This window comes from Quercus lobata, chromosome 8 (genome assembly GCF_001633185.2).
Source record: "Quercus lobata isolate SW786 chromosome 8, ValleyOak3.0 Primary Assembly, whole genome shotgun sequence".
In the NCBI taxonomy this organism is placed as follows: domain Eukaryota; kingdom Viridiplantae; phylum Streptophyta; class Magnoliopsida; order Fagales; family Fagaceae; genus Quercus; species Quercus lobata.
The window spans coordinates 51860203-51876242 of NC_044911.1; the positions used below are offsets into that span (position 1 = coordinate 51860203).

General features: G+C 33.7%; 2 protein-coding genes across 4 annotated transcripts; both read right to left on the reverse strand.

Annotated features, from left to right (window-relative positions):
* Window positions 1-1831: 1831 nt before the first annotated feature.
* LOC115958508 lies at window positions 1832-4624 on the reverse strand. Of its 3 annotated transcripts, none has more exons than XM_031076920.1 (3): window positions 3546-4624; window positions 3247-3303; window positions 1832-2361 (listed from the first exon to the last, which is right to left on the reverse strand). In XM_031076920.1, the coding sequence occupies exons 1-2, from the start codon at window positions 4428-4430 to the stop codon at window positions 3265-3267; spliced, it is 924 nt and encodes a 307-aa protein (XP_030932780.1). In that variant the 5' UTR covers window positions 4431-4624; the 3' UTR covers window positions 1832-2361; window positions 3247-3264. The 3 variants fall into 3 exon arrangements, with proteins under 3 accessions (XP_030932780.1, XP_030932779.1, XP_030932778.1); XM_031076919.1 differs by having other exon boundaries at window positions 3247-3306; XM_031076918.1 differs by having other exon boundaries at window positions 3247-3425.
* Window positions 4625-10109: 5485 nt separating this feature from the next.
* Window positions 10110-13962, reverse strand: LOC115957299 (growth-regulating factor 9). Its single transcript, XM_031075516.1, has 4 exons — window positions 13455-13962; window positions 12952-13338; window positions 11527-12183; window positions 10110-10758 (listed from the first exon to the last, which is right to left on the reverse strand). The coding sequence occupies exons 1-4, from the start codon at window positions 13477-13479 to the stop codon at window positions 10349-10351; spliced, it is 1479 nt and encodes a 492-aa protein (XP_030931376.1). The 5' UTR covers window positions 13480-13962; the 3' UTR covers window positions 10110-10348.
* Window positions 13963-16040: the final 2078 nt, after the last annotated feature.

A 16040-nucleotide genomic window follows, 5' to 3' on the forward strand; every position in this document is an offset into this window, starting at 1 on the left:
ATTGAGCAATAGAGTGGTGCAAGACATCCAAATTTGGGCATACACAAACACGGGTGAATATTCGGTAAAAAATGCATATAAGGTGATCCAAACTTAACAATTGAGATCTTCTCATGGCCAATCATCCAATTACTCACAAAGCAATAAAATTTGGAAAGCAATTTGGGCGATTAAAGTATGTGATAAAATCAAAGCTTTCATTTGGAGAAATTGTAGAGATATACAGCCTACCAAAGCAAATCTATCTAGAAGGAAAAAAAAAAAAAATTTGATGCTGGATGTGAATGTTGTGAGGATGGGGTAGAGTCAACAGACCATATCTTACTAACTTGTACATATGCTGACAAGGTTTGGAAGTCCACATGCTTGAGGGAGATCATGTCTCATTGCACAAATCTTTCATTTGTGGATGTGGCTAATCAAATAATGCAAAGGAAAAATGACCCAGAGATAGCATTATTTTTCACAACTAGCTGGATGATTTGGAATAATAGGAATAAGGCTTGCTATGGTACTCCATGTCCTGACCCCCCTTTTCTAGCCAAGTTTGCTACAGCCCATGCTTTAGAATATTTGGAAGCTAATTATGGAAGCTTGTCTTGAGTAATTGTAAGATAGTCTTGTTTTTCTTTGCCATTCTTTGATGTAACTTTGCATATAGTTGTTGGTTTTTGATAGGTGAAGAGATAGCTCTGTAGCTAGTACAGTTTTAGAATGGTTGATCTTTGATGCTGCCTTGCTTTTGTATAAACTTATTACTTCTTTGAATAAAATTCTGCCGTTTATTCTTTAAAAAAACCATGAAACTTGTCAAATCGAAATTTTGTAACAAGAGAGATATAAGTTTTTTTTAGTGATTGTTTAAATGTGCACATAAAAAAGTGTTTTTTAGAAATTTTAATACCATGATGGAACTAATGACACAACTTTAATCGGTTAAAGTTATCTTATAAATCAAGTATATTTTTTTATTTTTACATAAGATTTTTGTTATAGTCATCCTGGCCCCCCCGGAAAGATTTTCTGGCTCCACCACTGCTTGTAAGGATAATTAGCAATGTGGCTAGATTGTTGTATACTGAAAACAATGTGCAAAAATTATTTTGGCTACTACATCAGATAAATCTGTAGATGGCACGTATTGTGTGACTTAGTCCGCACCTCAACTCTGCCACCTCTATTAGTATTTTCATTTTGTATAAATTTCATGTAAAAATTAGGTAATATCTCTCCTTTATTTCCAAATATATAAAATAAATAATTAGATGAAAATAAAAGTTAAAAAACTAAATTCACAAGATACATAACTAAAATCAATATAATCAACATAAAACTATGTTTTTATTTTCAGTAGGACATACCCGGTACATCCATAATTACATCATAAGCTAGGGAAGTTCATGTTCAAAATACACCACTTAAACCTAGTTAAACATAAGCAAAATACACAAATTATCACAATACTATACATAACCATAAACCATGATGTTACCGTCCAAGTTCTAATACATACCATTCCAAATGTGTGTTTGGATAGCAAGATTTGAGTCTATGGATTTATATTTGAGTAATTAAAACTCAAAAATACCTTGTTTGGAGTTTTTGAAGATCAAGGATTTGAATTTGACCAAATCCACCAATGATTTTAAACCTTTAAAATCCTTGGATTTTAAATGATATCTAAATTTAATGAATCTAATTTATCTTCTCAAAAAATAATTCTATTGATTTAAAATCCTTCCAAACTCAACCTAAAGTTGTTCCATATCATGATACTACCATCCAAGTTAATATATAACCATTCCAAAGCAAAAATTGTTCCATAACCATGATACTACCATTAAAAGTCTAATACATACCATTCCAAAACAAGAATATTGTTATATATCCAAAACACTACATTTCATGGGTTTCACTAATCACTACCCTTGCTGAAGAAATTATCCAAGCAAAGCTTTCGAAACTAAGCATTCTTAACCAAAAATTCCCTTTTCATTACCAGCCTATTGCAAACATAGTTTCATCAATCCCCTCCATGAACAATAATATGAATAGTGCATCTCCCATTCGTTTTCTTAAGCAAGCAAAGCATTGTGATTTCTATTACAAAAGCATCCTAGACAAAGCTTCTCACCCCCTCACCAGCTTTCACTTCCTTGTACACAGCCAACGCTTTGTTCATTACTTCTGCTTTATTTAGCAGTTCAGCCCTCTTAATACAAGATGGTTGAGTTGAATTGATACCGCCTTCACCACCAAGATTCCTCAGGTTTCTCTTATATATTCTGGGTGCCACTTTAGGGTTATATCCAGCAGATGCCATTAACATTAATCCAATTATAATCTGCTTCCTCTTCCCTCCTGCGAAGGAAATCAAATGTAACATTAATACAATTTGACATGACAAATAATTATCCCAACTCTTAACTACAAAGTACTGTGAAGAAAATTCAAGTTAACAGAATTTAGAATTTCACAACAATATCAATTATGGACACCAAGAAAGAAATTTCAAGCCCATGCATTTAGGTTTTGTTTGAACAATAATAAAGAAAAAGAAATAAGGAATTCCATATAATAATTATCACAAGTCCACAGCGTAAGAAGGTTCCAATTCATTTGAAAATCCAAATAGATCTTTTTTAAAATAAAAATGAAAAAGAAAGAAATATCTTAGCTTTTAACGCTCATTCAAGTGAATTGAAATCCTTTCTTTGGATTCACAAATCCATATGCAATCTCAAGTAACTAACGCCTAAGGAAGCAGCCCCTTTCAACTTGTAGATAACAACTGGGATTGGAATCTTTGAATATGAATATACCAAACAGTGTCTGCTAGTGACACTAATATAGCATTCTCCTGTCCTCCCAATCTGCTTTGTTAATACTCATCAACACAATGAGGAAAGCCCTGGTCATTATTGACCAAGGGCCCCTTCAGAAATAATAATGGAAAGATCATAGGAGTATTTGAGAAACTTTCTCAGCACAAGGTCGTTAATTAGCGGCGTTATTTGAAGAACTAATTGATTATCTATGACGAAGAAAAAAAAATGACCAAACAAACATGCAAAAGCCTTGTGTAAACTTTAATTCCTACTTTCAAATATGAAATGCAGCTTCTATCTATCTTATTCTTTAAAAAGTTGCATACAGACCACGAATTCAAAGGGGGGAGAAAAAAAAATGCATTCAAAATTGTTAGAGAATGATTTAAACATGAGGATTTTGAGGAGAAGAAAATACCTCCTGCTTATAAAATTCTTAAACATTCCCCAACGTTTTGCAGGACCATCCGGATTTCTTCTTGAAGTTGAATTGCCAACATTAAGAATAACAAAAATAAGAAGAATCAGAGCAATGAGAACCCAGACAAAATCCATCACAAAATGTTCTGAGCTATGCCTAGCCACAGCATGCCCAATCTATCCACACAAAAAGGGGGTAAATTAATTTAAAACCAAAATGCACTAAATAGTTCTCAAATAGTAAAATCCAATAGAGGAATGAATACTGTATTTCTAAAGAAAATGACCAAATTATACCTCATGCGCAATAATAGTTGCTAACTCTTCATCATGGTATAGAATCTCAAGCAACCCCTTCTGAACAACAATCCTTCGACCAAAGAAGCATACGGCATTAATTTCCGAAGTATCCATCACATAGACTTCCCAATCTCTTCGGTTCAAAAATTTAGTAGCCGGTTTCCATATATAGTTTCGATCCCGCTTTTGTCTCTGCTTAAACCCTTGTTCAGCCTTATCTCCTTCAGATTTTGGTGCCAACAACGACCCTTTATCTCCAAAATCTCTACTAGCATATAAATGGCCATTGATCGTGAACTCAGCTCCAGCCCTTAACCCGCTATTCATTGCTATAATGATCTTTGTAGCTATAGATTGTACCCGAATAGTTCGAGGGTCTGATAGAGGGAATAATTTCCCTTTGTGTTCCTCCTCAAACTTCTGCCACCCAATATCTCCTAACAGATCATCCAACATTTCAATGAGAGAAAGATGGAACCTTCCTGAGTATGGGACTCTTTGTATTCTTGCACCACAAATAGCAATAACAAACATAGCACCAAACGCCAAACTAAAGCTACATATTCTCCCACAAAATCCCATCAATCTTTGTACGCGCATTGACCAATTTAGTGACTTTGGCTCTGTTTTTGCATGGTAAAATCTATTTGTGGTGTGAAGAAAACAATGTGTATGATTAACATTATGTTGCAACCTTCCAATTCCAACCAAACCCACAACAGGAACCACACTATACCTAGTAAACTTTGAACTCAAAATTGTAGAACAATGTGGCATGAACAGGCTGTTTTTAGTTGCCCCAACAGCTACAATTTTTTTTAAACATAAAGATGAGAACGTGTTGGTCGTGATCAATTTGGATTTTATGTAAGAAAAAGCCATCAGAATAATTACTCGAACCCCAGCAAATTAAGCAATATATTATGGTGATACTTGTAACCTGCTAGTAACTACTACTATACAATTTATCTGTGAAGAAAAGATCAAAGATGGTGCCCAAATTCTTTGAGAGTTCCAGCTTGCTTGTTGAAAACCGCACTAAAAATGGTTTCTTTACTTGTATCGTATACGAGAACAATCTGATATTCTACCCCATGTTTCAGGTGTCTGAGAGTGAAATGGTTTAGTTATTAGGACACCATTTCATTTTATATATATGAAAAAAATATATGACCACATCTTTTGTGCTACAATTTTACTATAATTCTTGCATAAGCTATATTTTAGCATCAAAGTACAACAATAGCACATTACCTAGTTTTGCAATTGGAAAAAGATTTGCAATTGTGTTATGGTACCATCCTAAATTTATGATGGTACTAATATAGCTCACTTGCAAAATTAAAATAATGTTTTTAATTCATTCACCTCAAAAGCATCTTCCTCTTTCTCTTTCTCCCAGACTCGACACAAAATTAAAATACTGTTTTTTATTGTTTTGGGTTATATATTTTATTGTATAGATATATTATTTTATTGCGTTGTATAAGAATATAGAAGTTGGGATGTTGAGTTTGTTATAAAATTGTATAATATAATAGATAAAGTAACTTTTAAGATTGTAAAATGAGATATTTTGTAGAAACCGGATGCTCATGCTCATATGGCAAGCTATGAGCAATGAAAATAAATAATGAGTGCATGCAAAAGTTACAGGTAGCTAATCATAATTTATTGCATCAATTAGTTGTAGAATATATGTGTAGTTCTAAAACTGCTTTTTATATATATATATATATACTCCTTATTATTATTTATTAAAAAAAAAAAAAAAAAGAACCCAAAAAAAAATGAAAGAGACATATTTGATATTCCAACTATTTCCAAGTGTTCTTTTTTTTTCTTTTTTTTGAAGGAAATATTGCAATTTTATTCCAAGCAACTGTATAATAACAGATTAACAGTATTAGTTTTCACTTCAGTGACTAATTAATGGGTTAATGGTCATTTGTCTGATTCTTAACTTTCGATTTTTATATATTATTAAGAGAAGTATACATAATAGTATAATACATAGTTGCGGAACAACAAAGAAAAAAAAAAAATATATATATATATATATATATATATTAACCCAATGGAGTTGGTCAAGTGGTTGGGCACTTAGTCTCAAAGTGATTGTCTTGAATTTGATTAGGAGCTCCATAGTTCAAGTCCGGGTACCAGCACTTTGAAAATGAAAAAACTCCTTAAAATAAGTTGAATAATAAAATAAGCTAGCTTTTTAATTTTTGCCAAACACACACTTGGTATGGTGCTTTTTCTTCTTTTCTTTTGGTATGGCGCATTAAATTTGATGGTTTAGTGATGGGGAAATTTGACTGCTGGTTATTATTAAGTTTGAATGATTTTGTTATTTTAAGAATTAGTTTTGATAAATTTAAAAAAAAAATTAATACAATTTAAGTATATAATATTAATTGTAATAATTTATTGAAAAAAATATTTAAACAATTGATAAAAACCCAAATTTTGACAAGTCATAAAACTTGCATGCGCAACCTACCAGCTCATTGGTTTTTATTCATGTGATGAGTTGGGTTGGGAATTTCTCAATCTAACAAGGCCGGATTAGGTTAAAAAAACCATATAATTATCTAACACAATCCATGCATACCCCTATTGTTAAAAGGTTGACATCTCCTAGTGTTTCTAAAAGAGATTTTTTTTTTTTTTTTAATATATATCAATTTGGATCATTTCAATCCATTTGGTCCACTTTGGATTAATTGACCCTTAAATTGGTTCTTTTTGTAGTTTGTCTTTTCAGTTTTGGGTTCAAATTTTCTTTTTCTTTTTTTTTTTTTTTATTTTTGGGTTGAAAAGTAGGAAATTTTATTCTATTTGAGCCAAACTTTTTAATTTTTGACTAAAAACTACAAAAAAAAAAAAATAGGCATTAGAATATTGGCCTAAAAAACAATAAATATCATTAATATTCAAAAGATTATCTTAAAAATTCAGTTTTCAATAATATAGGTATTATACATATATTTGAAAAAAAAATGTTAGAATTCTAAACTTATATAATAATTTAAACTTAATATAACATGTTACATGTGTTCCATGAAATGAAGGTGTATATATATATATATATATATTTTTTTTTTTAATATTCTTGGATATGTTCAAATTAATCAACCGATTGTGGTATATTTTTTTATTAAAAAAAATCCTTTTAATAACATCTTCTTCATTATATTAAACAATATTATAATTATGCAATTTAAATATTTTTATTAAATTAAGTTTATATATATATATATATATATCTCACTATGTATTTCTATTGAATGCAAAATACATTATATGTTCCATTACATAAAACTTATAGAAAATAGAAAATACTTTTAAATAACACCTACACTATTTAATCTAAAAAAAAAAATTATTATAATCTTATAAAATAATAATATTACATTTTTCTAAGCATCTCGTGAGTAATAAGATGGGAACAAAAGTCTGGTCAATTGATTAAATAAGGAAGAATATGAGTTACCATGTGTGCTTCTAATGGTTGTACATTTCTCTTGAATTTTTGCATCAATGGCTGGTACCCATTGGAAAGCTCAGACGCAATGGAACCTTCCAATAGTGAGATGGTAAGGAAACATGATTTTGTGAAATCATTTGGTAGAGTTGTTGAACAACTTATTTTCAGTTTTTAAACAATATTACACGTATTTCTACACACTTTTTCACTCACACGTATTTCAAAAAAATATAAACAACATTACTCAAACTTCTCTACCAAATAGGCCCAAAAATTTGAGATTATAAAGGCCCGTAGGGTATGATTACTTTAAGAATTAGGGAAGTACTGCCTTGTTGAGTTTTGGGTACTCTCTTCCTATTTTAATTTTATCTTGTAGGGGAATTGAACCCGCTGGAAGGGGATTTATCATTTACATGTGTAGATGGATAGAGATAGAGGACAACACACATTTCTGCGCCTAGGCTAATCTTAGTTTTAGGCTTTCTTTTAGCCCATTGTGAGATGAGACCCTTGGTTACTATTGTTTAAGGGCTAAAATGGCCATGTACCATTATTTGACAAAATATGAATAAATCTACCATTATTTGCGAAATAATTAAAAATTTACCACTTTTTTAAAATTCAAGCCTATAAAACTCGAATTTACCGTGTAACTCGAGTTCTATGGAAAATGGGCACTATTTTTTTATGTAGCTCGAGTTTCAAGAAATTGAGTTCCATAAAAAATAGCACGACAAACTTGAAAGCTATTTTTTCAGAGCATTCACATCAGGTGTGCCAAATGCCAAATATTTGGCATTTGGCACACCAAACATCAAAAATAGACCCTCATGAGGTGTGCCAAATGCCAAAAAATTTGACACACCGCTACAGTACCATCTCAAATATAAAACGGTACGGACATCAATGTTATAATTTTTTTTCTTATTTTATTCACTTTTCTCTCTCCTCTATGGTCTCCGTTGCTCTTTTTTCTTTCTCACTTTCATTTTTTTTATCTCACTCTCTTCCTCTCTCTGTCTGCAACAGCCATCACCACCACACTCTGCAACTTTCATACAGAGACCGAGATCCAACCCGATTCATACCGACGAGGCCGAGATCGGGCGAAAACTTTGGTTTGCTCTCACTAATCCGTAGATCTCTCTCTCTCTCTCTCTCTCTCTCTCTCCACACCTCGCCGATCTCTCTCTTTCTCTCTCTTTTGGTGGTTGTGGCAGTATTTCTAATGGTGGTTGGTTGTTTTGATTGTTGGTGGTTTGCTGATTTTGGTTGAAGGTGGTAGGTTGATCAGGTTGTAGGTGTGAGATTTGTGGCTATGGATGGGTCTCACTAGTGTCGTCGCCGATATTGGTTGTGCTGGGTTTTTTTTTTTTTTTTTTTTTTTTTTTTTTTTTTTTTTTTTTAAGGCAGCATTGGTGGATGTGGGTTTGTGCCGGTGGTGGATGTGGGTGTTGTGCCAGTGGTGGTTGTTGGTGGCTATTGTTGCGGCAGTTGTGCCGTTGTTGGTGGTGGTGTTGTTGTTGGTGATGATGATGACGATGGTGGTGGTGGGAGGGGTTAATATATTATTTTAATATGTTGTAAATATTATTTTAATGTATAGAATTGAAAAAAAGAACATCTGATAAATGGTATATTGTAAAATGATGTGTTAAAATGATAAAGTAGATTTTTTGTGTGTCAAAATGACATTTTTTATGAGAGAGCTGATGAAAATGCTCTCAAAAAACTCCAGTTTAAAAAAGATGATAAATTGATAAATATTTCACATATATTACTAAATAGTGATATATGACCTTTGACCCTTGCTTACGTTGGTGTAAGGACACGATTCTTTTGCGACCCAATGATGATGTTGGGCTCGCACATGAAAGATCCCTCACAATATGATTTGTAGAGAGTGGGCTTGAAAAACTAGTCGTTGGTCACGGGGCGATGTTCCGGTCTTGATTTTAGAGGAATTCATATAGAAAGAGGAGTTGGGTTTGAACATTTAAGCCCTACAGTGTCGCATCCTATGGGGTTGGACTCCTCGGACTTGATCCGAGGATCATTAAGGTCTTACCCCGGTTACCCGACGGGGGGTTTTTCTGTGATGTGCAGGTGTTCTCCTGGTGTTTTCCCCCATGGAGCCCTTTTTTTTTTGGAGGTGGAATGGGAGCCCCCCCTCTAGATTCACCTACTTTTTCTTTTATACTAGCCTGCGTTAGCTGTCCTTCGTCCACGTGTAGGGTCAATCTTTACAAGACTGATATTTGTCCCATCAGTCTAATCCCAGAATTGTTGGGGATGGTTGATAAAGCTGGAAAATACGGCTCTGTTAGGTGCAAAGTCTTATCTGGGAAGGGTAGTAAGGATAACTCTCCCAAGATATTTTAAATCTCCTTCCACATTTGTTCCTTTATCTCTTTTTTACCCCTCCCCTCAATGGAGCTTTGGGTCTGCCGAGGACGAAACTGTCCTCGACTGCATCTCCGGGCCATTACCTTTTTTGGCTTGGGCCTTTGAACTCCCCATGAGCAAGTGGACCTGGCCCATAAATTATTGGGCCCCCAGTTGGATTTGTCCTAGTGGATAAGGGTTTCTTGCTAGGTAGTGGACTCTACTGACAGTTTCTGTAAAATCTGCCACAATCAGTATCAATAGCTTTCTTTATTATTGATTCCATCACCACGAACTCACTTTCCTCTGTAATTACAATAGGTAAATAGCCGCAGCTCAAGCCATTGATCAAGATGACATCCTAACTTTTTCTATATACTGCTTGCCACAATTTCTATGTAAAAGAGCAATCAGAAGAATAATGCTTTCTATATTTAATCATGCTTTTCCAAAAAAAAAAACACATAAGAAATCTCCTGTGCAACCCCATTAAGCAAATCTATTACTTGTCAATAGCTTGCTTTTAATAGCCAATAAAACATAAAAGCATGCTTTGAGACAGCTTTAGGAAACCAAACAATATTCTACCAATGAACATCAGGTAGTTTTGCCAAATGGATTGGTTTCTGCAGTTGTATATTTTCCCATCTTAGATGGCAGCAAACGAAACATAATCTCCGTAAGAAAAAAAGGCCTTGTATACTTACAAACAAGGCTTCCATTTTAACAAAATAGGCCTCTCGATAGTTACAAGATACAGAACAAGAAGCTCATCGGTTATATATCTCCTCCTTACACAACACAAATAAAATCACCGTTACCTCTGCATGCAACAATGCCTCAAAACCGGTTTCCCAGCCACTTGCAATTGTATGAAAGCACTTAAAAGATTAAAAAATTAGTCTTGTAGACAGCATCGTTACGAAGAAACATAACCATATTCATTGGCAGCGATGCTGGTGTCCGTAATTGTGGTGTCACTGCTACTGCTGGTACTCTTTTCATCATTGTGTATTAATTGAGGACTTGCTTGGATTGAAATGGAGAGATTTGTGTTTGGGATTGCACAAGCTGCTTTGTTGGGTATATTTGTAGAACAATATGGTGGAGCTCTATGACTTGCAGCAGTGGAAACAGGGGGAACAGATATTGTTTGGGAGGCTGCCACACGCTTTTTGGCACCTCTGTGCATGTGCTGCTCACAATACTTCTGATCAGGAACCACATCCCTGCTGCACCGCCACTTCTTTCCATCTGTTCTTCTACATCTCCCTGGTTCAAGTTCATTCCCATTTCGGTCTCCAAAGCATGAACCACTGCAACCTTGAACTGAAAAAAGTAGATGAAAAGAAGGTGAATCTCATTTCACAATTCCGAAAGAAAGCAATGTACTAAAATATGATCACTCAAAATTTTCAACAAGGCACAATGAGATTAAACATACACCCACTTAAAGCAGTAAATTATATAACATTTTTCTATGACAAAGCATCAGCATCTCAGTCCTATTCTAACTTTGGTATCACACAATATTTATCAAAATCAAGTGACCAAGTTCCAACAAAATCAGACACATAAACCTTACTTATAAACCATTTCATCAAAATTGATTTGATCTTAACTTACAACTCAAATTGCTAATAGCAGTGGATGAAAGAAATTTTCAGAAATAAATGCATCATAGTTTTATTACCAATGAATCAAAAGAAAGAGGATTTCTATAAGAGTGTGCCAACAGCATAAACATATCAACCATATCAAGACTAAATCCTAGTTTACCTAACAATCTTTATGAGAAAGCATTAGTATAAAGAAATGGAATAAATAAATAAATAAATATATATATATATATATATCCTGAAGAACAAACAAAAGAGACGCATACTGAAAAGATAAAACAATCTACATAAGAAAATCAAAAGCCTTCAAAGGATTAAGGGGGCCAATGGAGAAGTCCATCTATTTATACCAGCAAACAATAACGAGAAAGCAGTCTCTTTGTGAGGAAAAAGAAAAGGAGAAATCCCTGTTACAAAAATGTCATCATTTATAACAGTTTTCAGATGACAAAAGGGTTTCAATATTTACTAATATTACCTTGAAGAACACTCTTCGGTGAGAAGTCCAATCCTGTTGACATGCCAATATTTATGTTGTTAACCCTTTTTCTGCTGCTTTTCATGGTGGCATTGTAACAGGAATAGTTGCCACTCATATCTTTCCTGTCAGTATTGTGGTCAATTTTGTTGTTGGAATTAGCAGTGAGAGTGGGTGCAGTAGCAGGGGTAGTTGTGATGCTTGCGGTAACAGTGACAGGTATGGTAGTCGCAGAGATCGGGGTTCTGGTGGTAACAGCATCACAAATTTCATTTTTCTTGCTTCCAATATTGCTACTGGGGGTGTTGGTGTTAGTGGTGGTGGAGGTACTATGGCTGTTGGCACTGTTAGTACAAGATGGAGTCATGAGTTGAAGGCCTACAGCAGGTGAATTACCATGCTTGGTTTTCAACTCTGCTAATTTGTCAGTCAACTTGTTGGATGGTGTTGACTCTGAAGGAGACGCAATTTTAAAAGCTTCCACAGGCTTTCTTGAACGCTGACGGCCTCTGTGCATGTGCCGCTCACAGTATTTCTGATCTGGAACCACATTCTTACCACACCTCCATTTCTTCCCATCAGTTCTTCGACACCTTCCTGGTTCAGGATCCATCATGGTCCTATAGTCAAATCCCTTGGGGCTAAAATAACCTATAACTGAACGGGATCAACAAAAAGAAACAAAACCCAGATCACAACCTTCAACTGAAATTTTAATAGGTAATTGCAATATTTGATTAATGAAAACCAATCCCAAAATTCATGTCTCATAAACATAAACCAATTTCAACTGACTAAACATGACTCCATTTCAAAAATCAATATTTCTCAGCAAAGTTCTCAGAAAACAAAAGGCAATCATTTGATTTGACATTAGCCTGATCCCAAATTCCAAATTTAGCCATGATGACTAACACCATTTCAGATAAACAAAACCAATACAAAATTTTAAAAAATATATTTCCCAAACCAAGAGAAAATTAATTTGATTAGGCTGATCCAATCTCAAATTTCAAGCCTAATAAACACATACCATCTTATAAAACAAATGTAAGATCAAAATTCTATGAAAAATCCATAAAAACAAAATAGCTGATCTATCTGATTAACATAATCCTATATCAAGTCTTGCAAACTTAAACCCACCCCAAATACACGCACACCACACATATACAATCAATAATCCCAATAAAGTTTCACTTACAAATCTACTGGAACAAAATAAAGGTAACCAATTAAGAAACCCATCAAATTTCTAATCAAATAAAGTCAAGATCACCTCACAATTGAAAACCCACCTCAATTCCAATTCAAAGAATTCTAAAAGATGAAAAAGACAGCAACTTTCTTAATAACCAAAAAAAAAAAAAGGTTAAAGAAGACCCTGTTGAAAGCAAGAAAAGTTGAAAGACTAAAGAGACTCACAGCTAGGATATTGGTCATAAATAGCGGGACCAAAACAGCTAGCCACGCTCTGCCAAACGGGAATGACGAGGTGAAGAGGAACAGGGAGAGCAGCTGCCAAGTGCTTGTAGATGAGAGCCTGTTGTTGAAGCTCATGCAGCTGAGTTGGTGTCAATAACACAGGCTTTTCGTGTCTTTGTGCATCTTCACAAGAGCAGCTACTACTACTACCAATAGCAATAGTCACGGGGTTTTTTGCTTCATCACAAGAGCTACTACAACTAGCACCAATCCCAAGACCAAGCTTGATCCACGGTTGTTGTGCTTCTTCTTGTGCAATTTCCTTTACAGCTTCAACCTTCACCGTCGATGCCTTTCCAAACAACTTCTGGGGTCCACCTCCACCACCTAAATAAAAACAAAAAAAGCAGAAATCTTTATTGACCCAAAAAACCAAATAAGCAAAAAAAAGAGTAAAAGAGGCATAGAAAGAAAGAAAGAAAGAGAGAGAGAGAGAACCAGACTTTGATGAGGTAGTAGAGCCTCCATTTTCACATGAGCTTCAAGTTTTTAAGAGACAGAACAAACTAAAGACCCAAAATTGGGATTTGAGGGAAAGTGAAGAAAGATAAAGATAGAGATGGAGAGACAATGTGATGAGAGTAAATTTCTAACGCCAAAAAGCAAAACCTGAAACAACTGCGAACGTGACAGGACAGCAAGTATCACCACACACCACTACAGGTGCAGTGCAGGTCCTTGACATATTAATTAAAAAGCGTATTTCAAAAGCCCAAAAAAAAAAAAAAAAAAAAAAAAAAAATCAAAACCCCAAAAAGCAAAACCGATAAAAAAGCCTCTTTCACTCACAACAAATGGTGTGTGAGTGTAAATGTGGTGTGTGAGAGAGAAAGTGAGATTAAAGTGTTGTCAGTGTGTCAGATTTCTGACAATTTCTCAGCCTTCTTTTTTATTTTTCTCTGAAGCTCTCTTCAGTGCCAAAAAAATATATATAAATAAAAAAATTAAAAAATGTATAGTACATTGTATTGACAGTATTGGGAATAAATTCAAGCGGGGATGATATATATGTGTAGTTTCAGCGTACTGAGAAACGCGTGAGGGACACGGAGATATTTGCTGAGCGGGTACGAGGGAGGTTTGTGACTTTGTGTTGAACTGGGTACACGCGCCTTGTCAGGGTTGTTGTCTGTCTGGCAATAACGTTAAGGGAGAGGGAGACACGTCATTGGGTTTTCCGTTACGTGGGTCAGGAAGGAAGGAAGGGAAGTGGATTGGTGGGGCCCATGTGTGGTTGCTCTCAGTGACAGGTGGGCCTTTGCAGTGGCTGTGGAGTGTCCTCCTCTTCCTCTTCTTGTATCGTATTCTTTGTTTGTTTGTTTCTTTTCAGATTATTATTTTATTTTTTTATTTTTTGGATTGGGTTGGGTCACATTAGGTAGGATCATCAATATGGGCTGGACTTGTTGTTTGCCTTGCATTGTCAAATCCAACGAAATCTTGAAAGACAAAATTTATAAATTCCAGTCAGTTTAATTGGTAAAGTTTCTAATAGTTGTATAAGAGATCTGGAATTCAATTCCTACCTACACCAAGAACTAATTAGTGTCTTGGTCTGATAATAAATAGTTATCATCAGGAACGGACGCCATAAATTAAAATTCTCTCTAAAAAAAAAGTAACAAGACAAAATTTACACATATTATGGATACATTTATATATATATATATATATATGATGATCATTTGATTGGATTATATATTTGTTTGATATACATAGGTGATAGGTTGACAATATTAATGTGAGTGTTAAGAAAGTAACATAAGATGACTAGATAGAGAATATAGGCTGGTAAGTGGATTTAAATACACTTGAATTTATTGATTGGATGATGTTTTTTAATATAGTTTTCAAAAAATTATTTTCTATTTTTACTAAATATGATTATGAAAATAGTTGAGGGATGTTTTTAGGATATAGAAAGTGTTTTTAATGGCATAATTATAAATAAATTGAAAACAATAGATCCCACTCATTTGTCTAAACTTTTTCTATCTCTTAAATTTAAAATTTTATCTTTATCACAAAAATTCTCACACTTCAATTTTGAAATTTATCAATATAAAAAAATAATAATAACAATACATGAGCTCTCTTTTTTTAGGATTTAGTTTTGATTCTTTTGGAGCTCATTATCAAAAAAGAAAAAAAAAAACATGTAATCTACACATTACTTTTTGTTAAATAATTAACTTTTTCTCAAAAGTAGAAAATAATCTCCCAAAAACATCATTTTTTTTCACCATTTTGAATATGTTCTTGAAAATTAGAGCTGAACACATATAATGTAAAAATTATTATGTGAAAAATAGTTTTTCACATTGTTATGAAAACAAAAACAAAAGTTTCCTTACCAAACAAGTCCTAAAATAATAAAATATTTTTAAAAAGTGATTCAATGTTGAATTCATTTTCTAAGGTTGGATTACAAGGTTATAAAGTATTTTGAGATAGTCTGGCCCAATATTTGCATAAGTTCAAAAACAAGTATAAGGCCCATACTATAAGGCCCACCATAAAAACTTGCTATTTTGTTTATGAAATATTGGGCTGGAATTGGAAGTAGAAGTCCCATTATCTTTATTTGCATACAGAGCATGCCAGCTCGCCTGATAACGGGCTACAAGGTCCAAAATAAAAAGGAGAAAAGATCATAAAAATCATAAGGCCCTGACTTAATGTATTAAAAGTTAAAAACTTTATTCAGCCCAAATAAAATGTATTAATACTTCAAACTTCGAAGTTCAAATCAATGGGCAACTGTTTTAATATCCAATGTCAAAAAAAAAAATAAATAAATAATGGGCTACTGCTAGGCTGCTAGCTCATATAGTCATAGACTCACATGACAACAAAATAGAAGTTACTTCAGGTTTCATATCAGGACACCTAATGATTTTTCTTCTTTTCTCGAAATGTTGGAAGATCCAAACGTTTTTATCCTTCTTTTATTTCTATATTACATCATGCACTACTTTATTCTATCTTTTTTTTCTTTTGTTCTTTATCTTGCATTTCTCTTTTGCTAT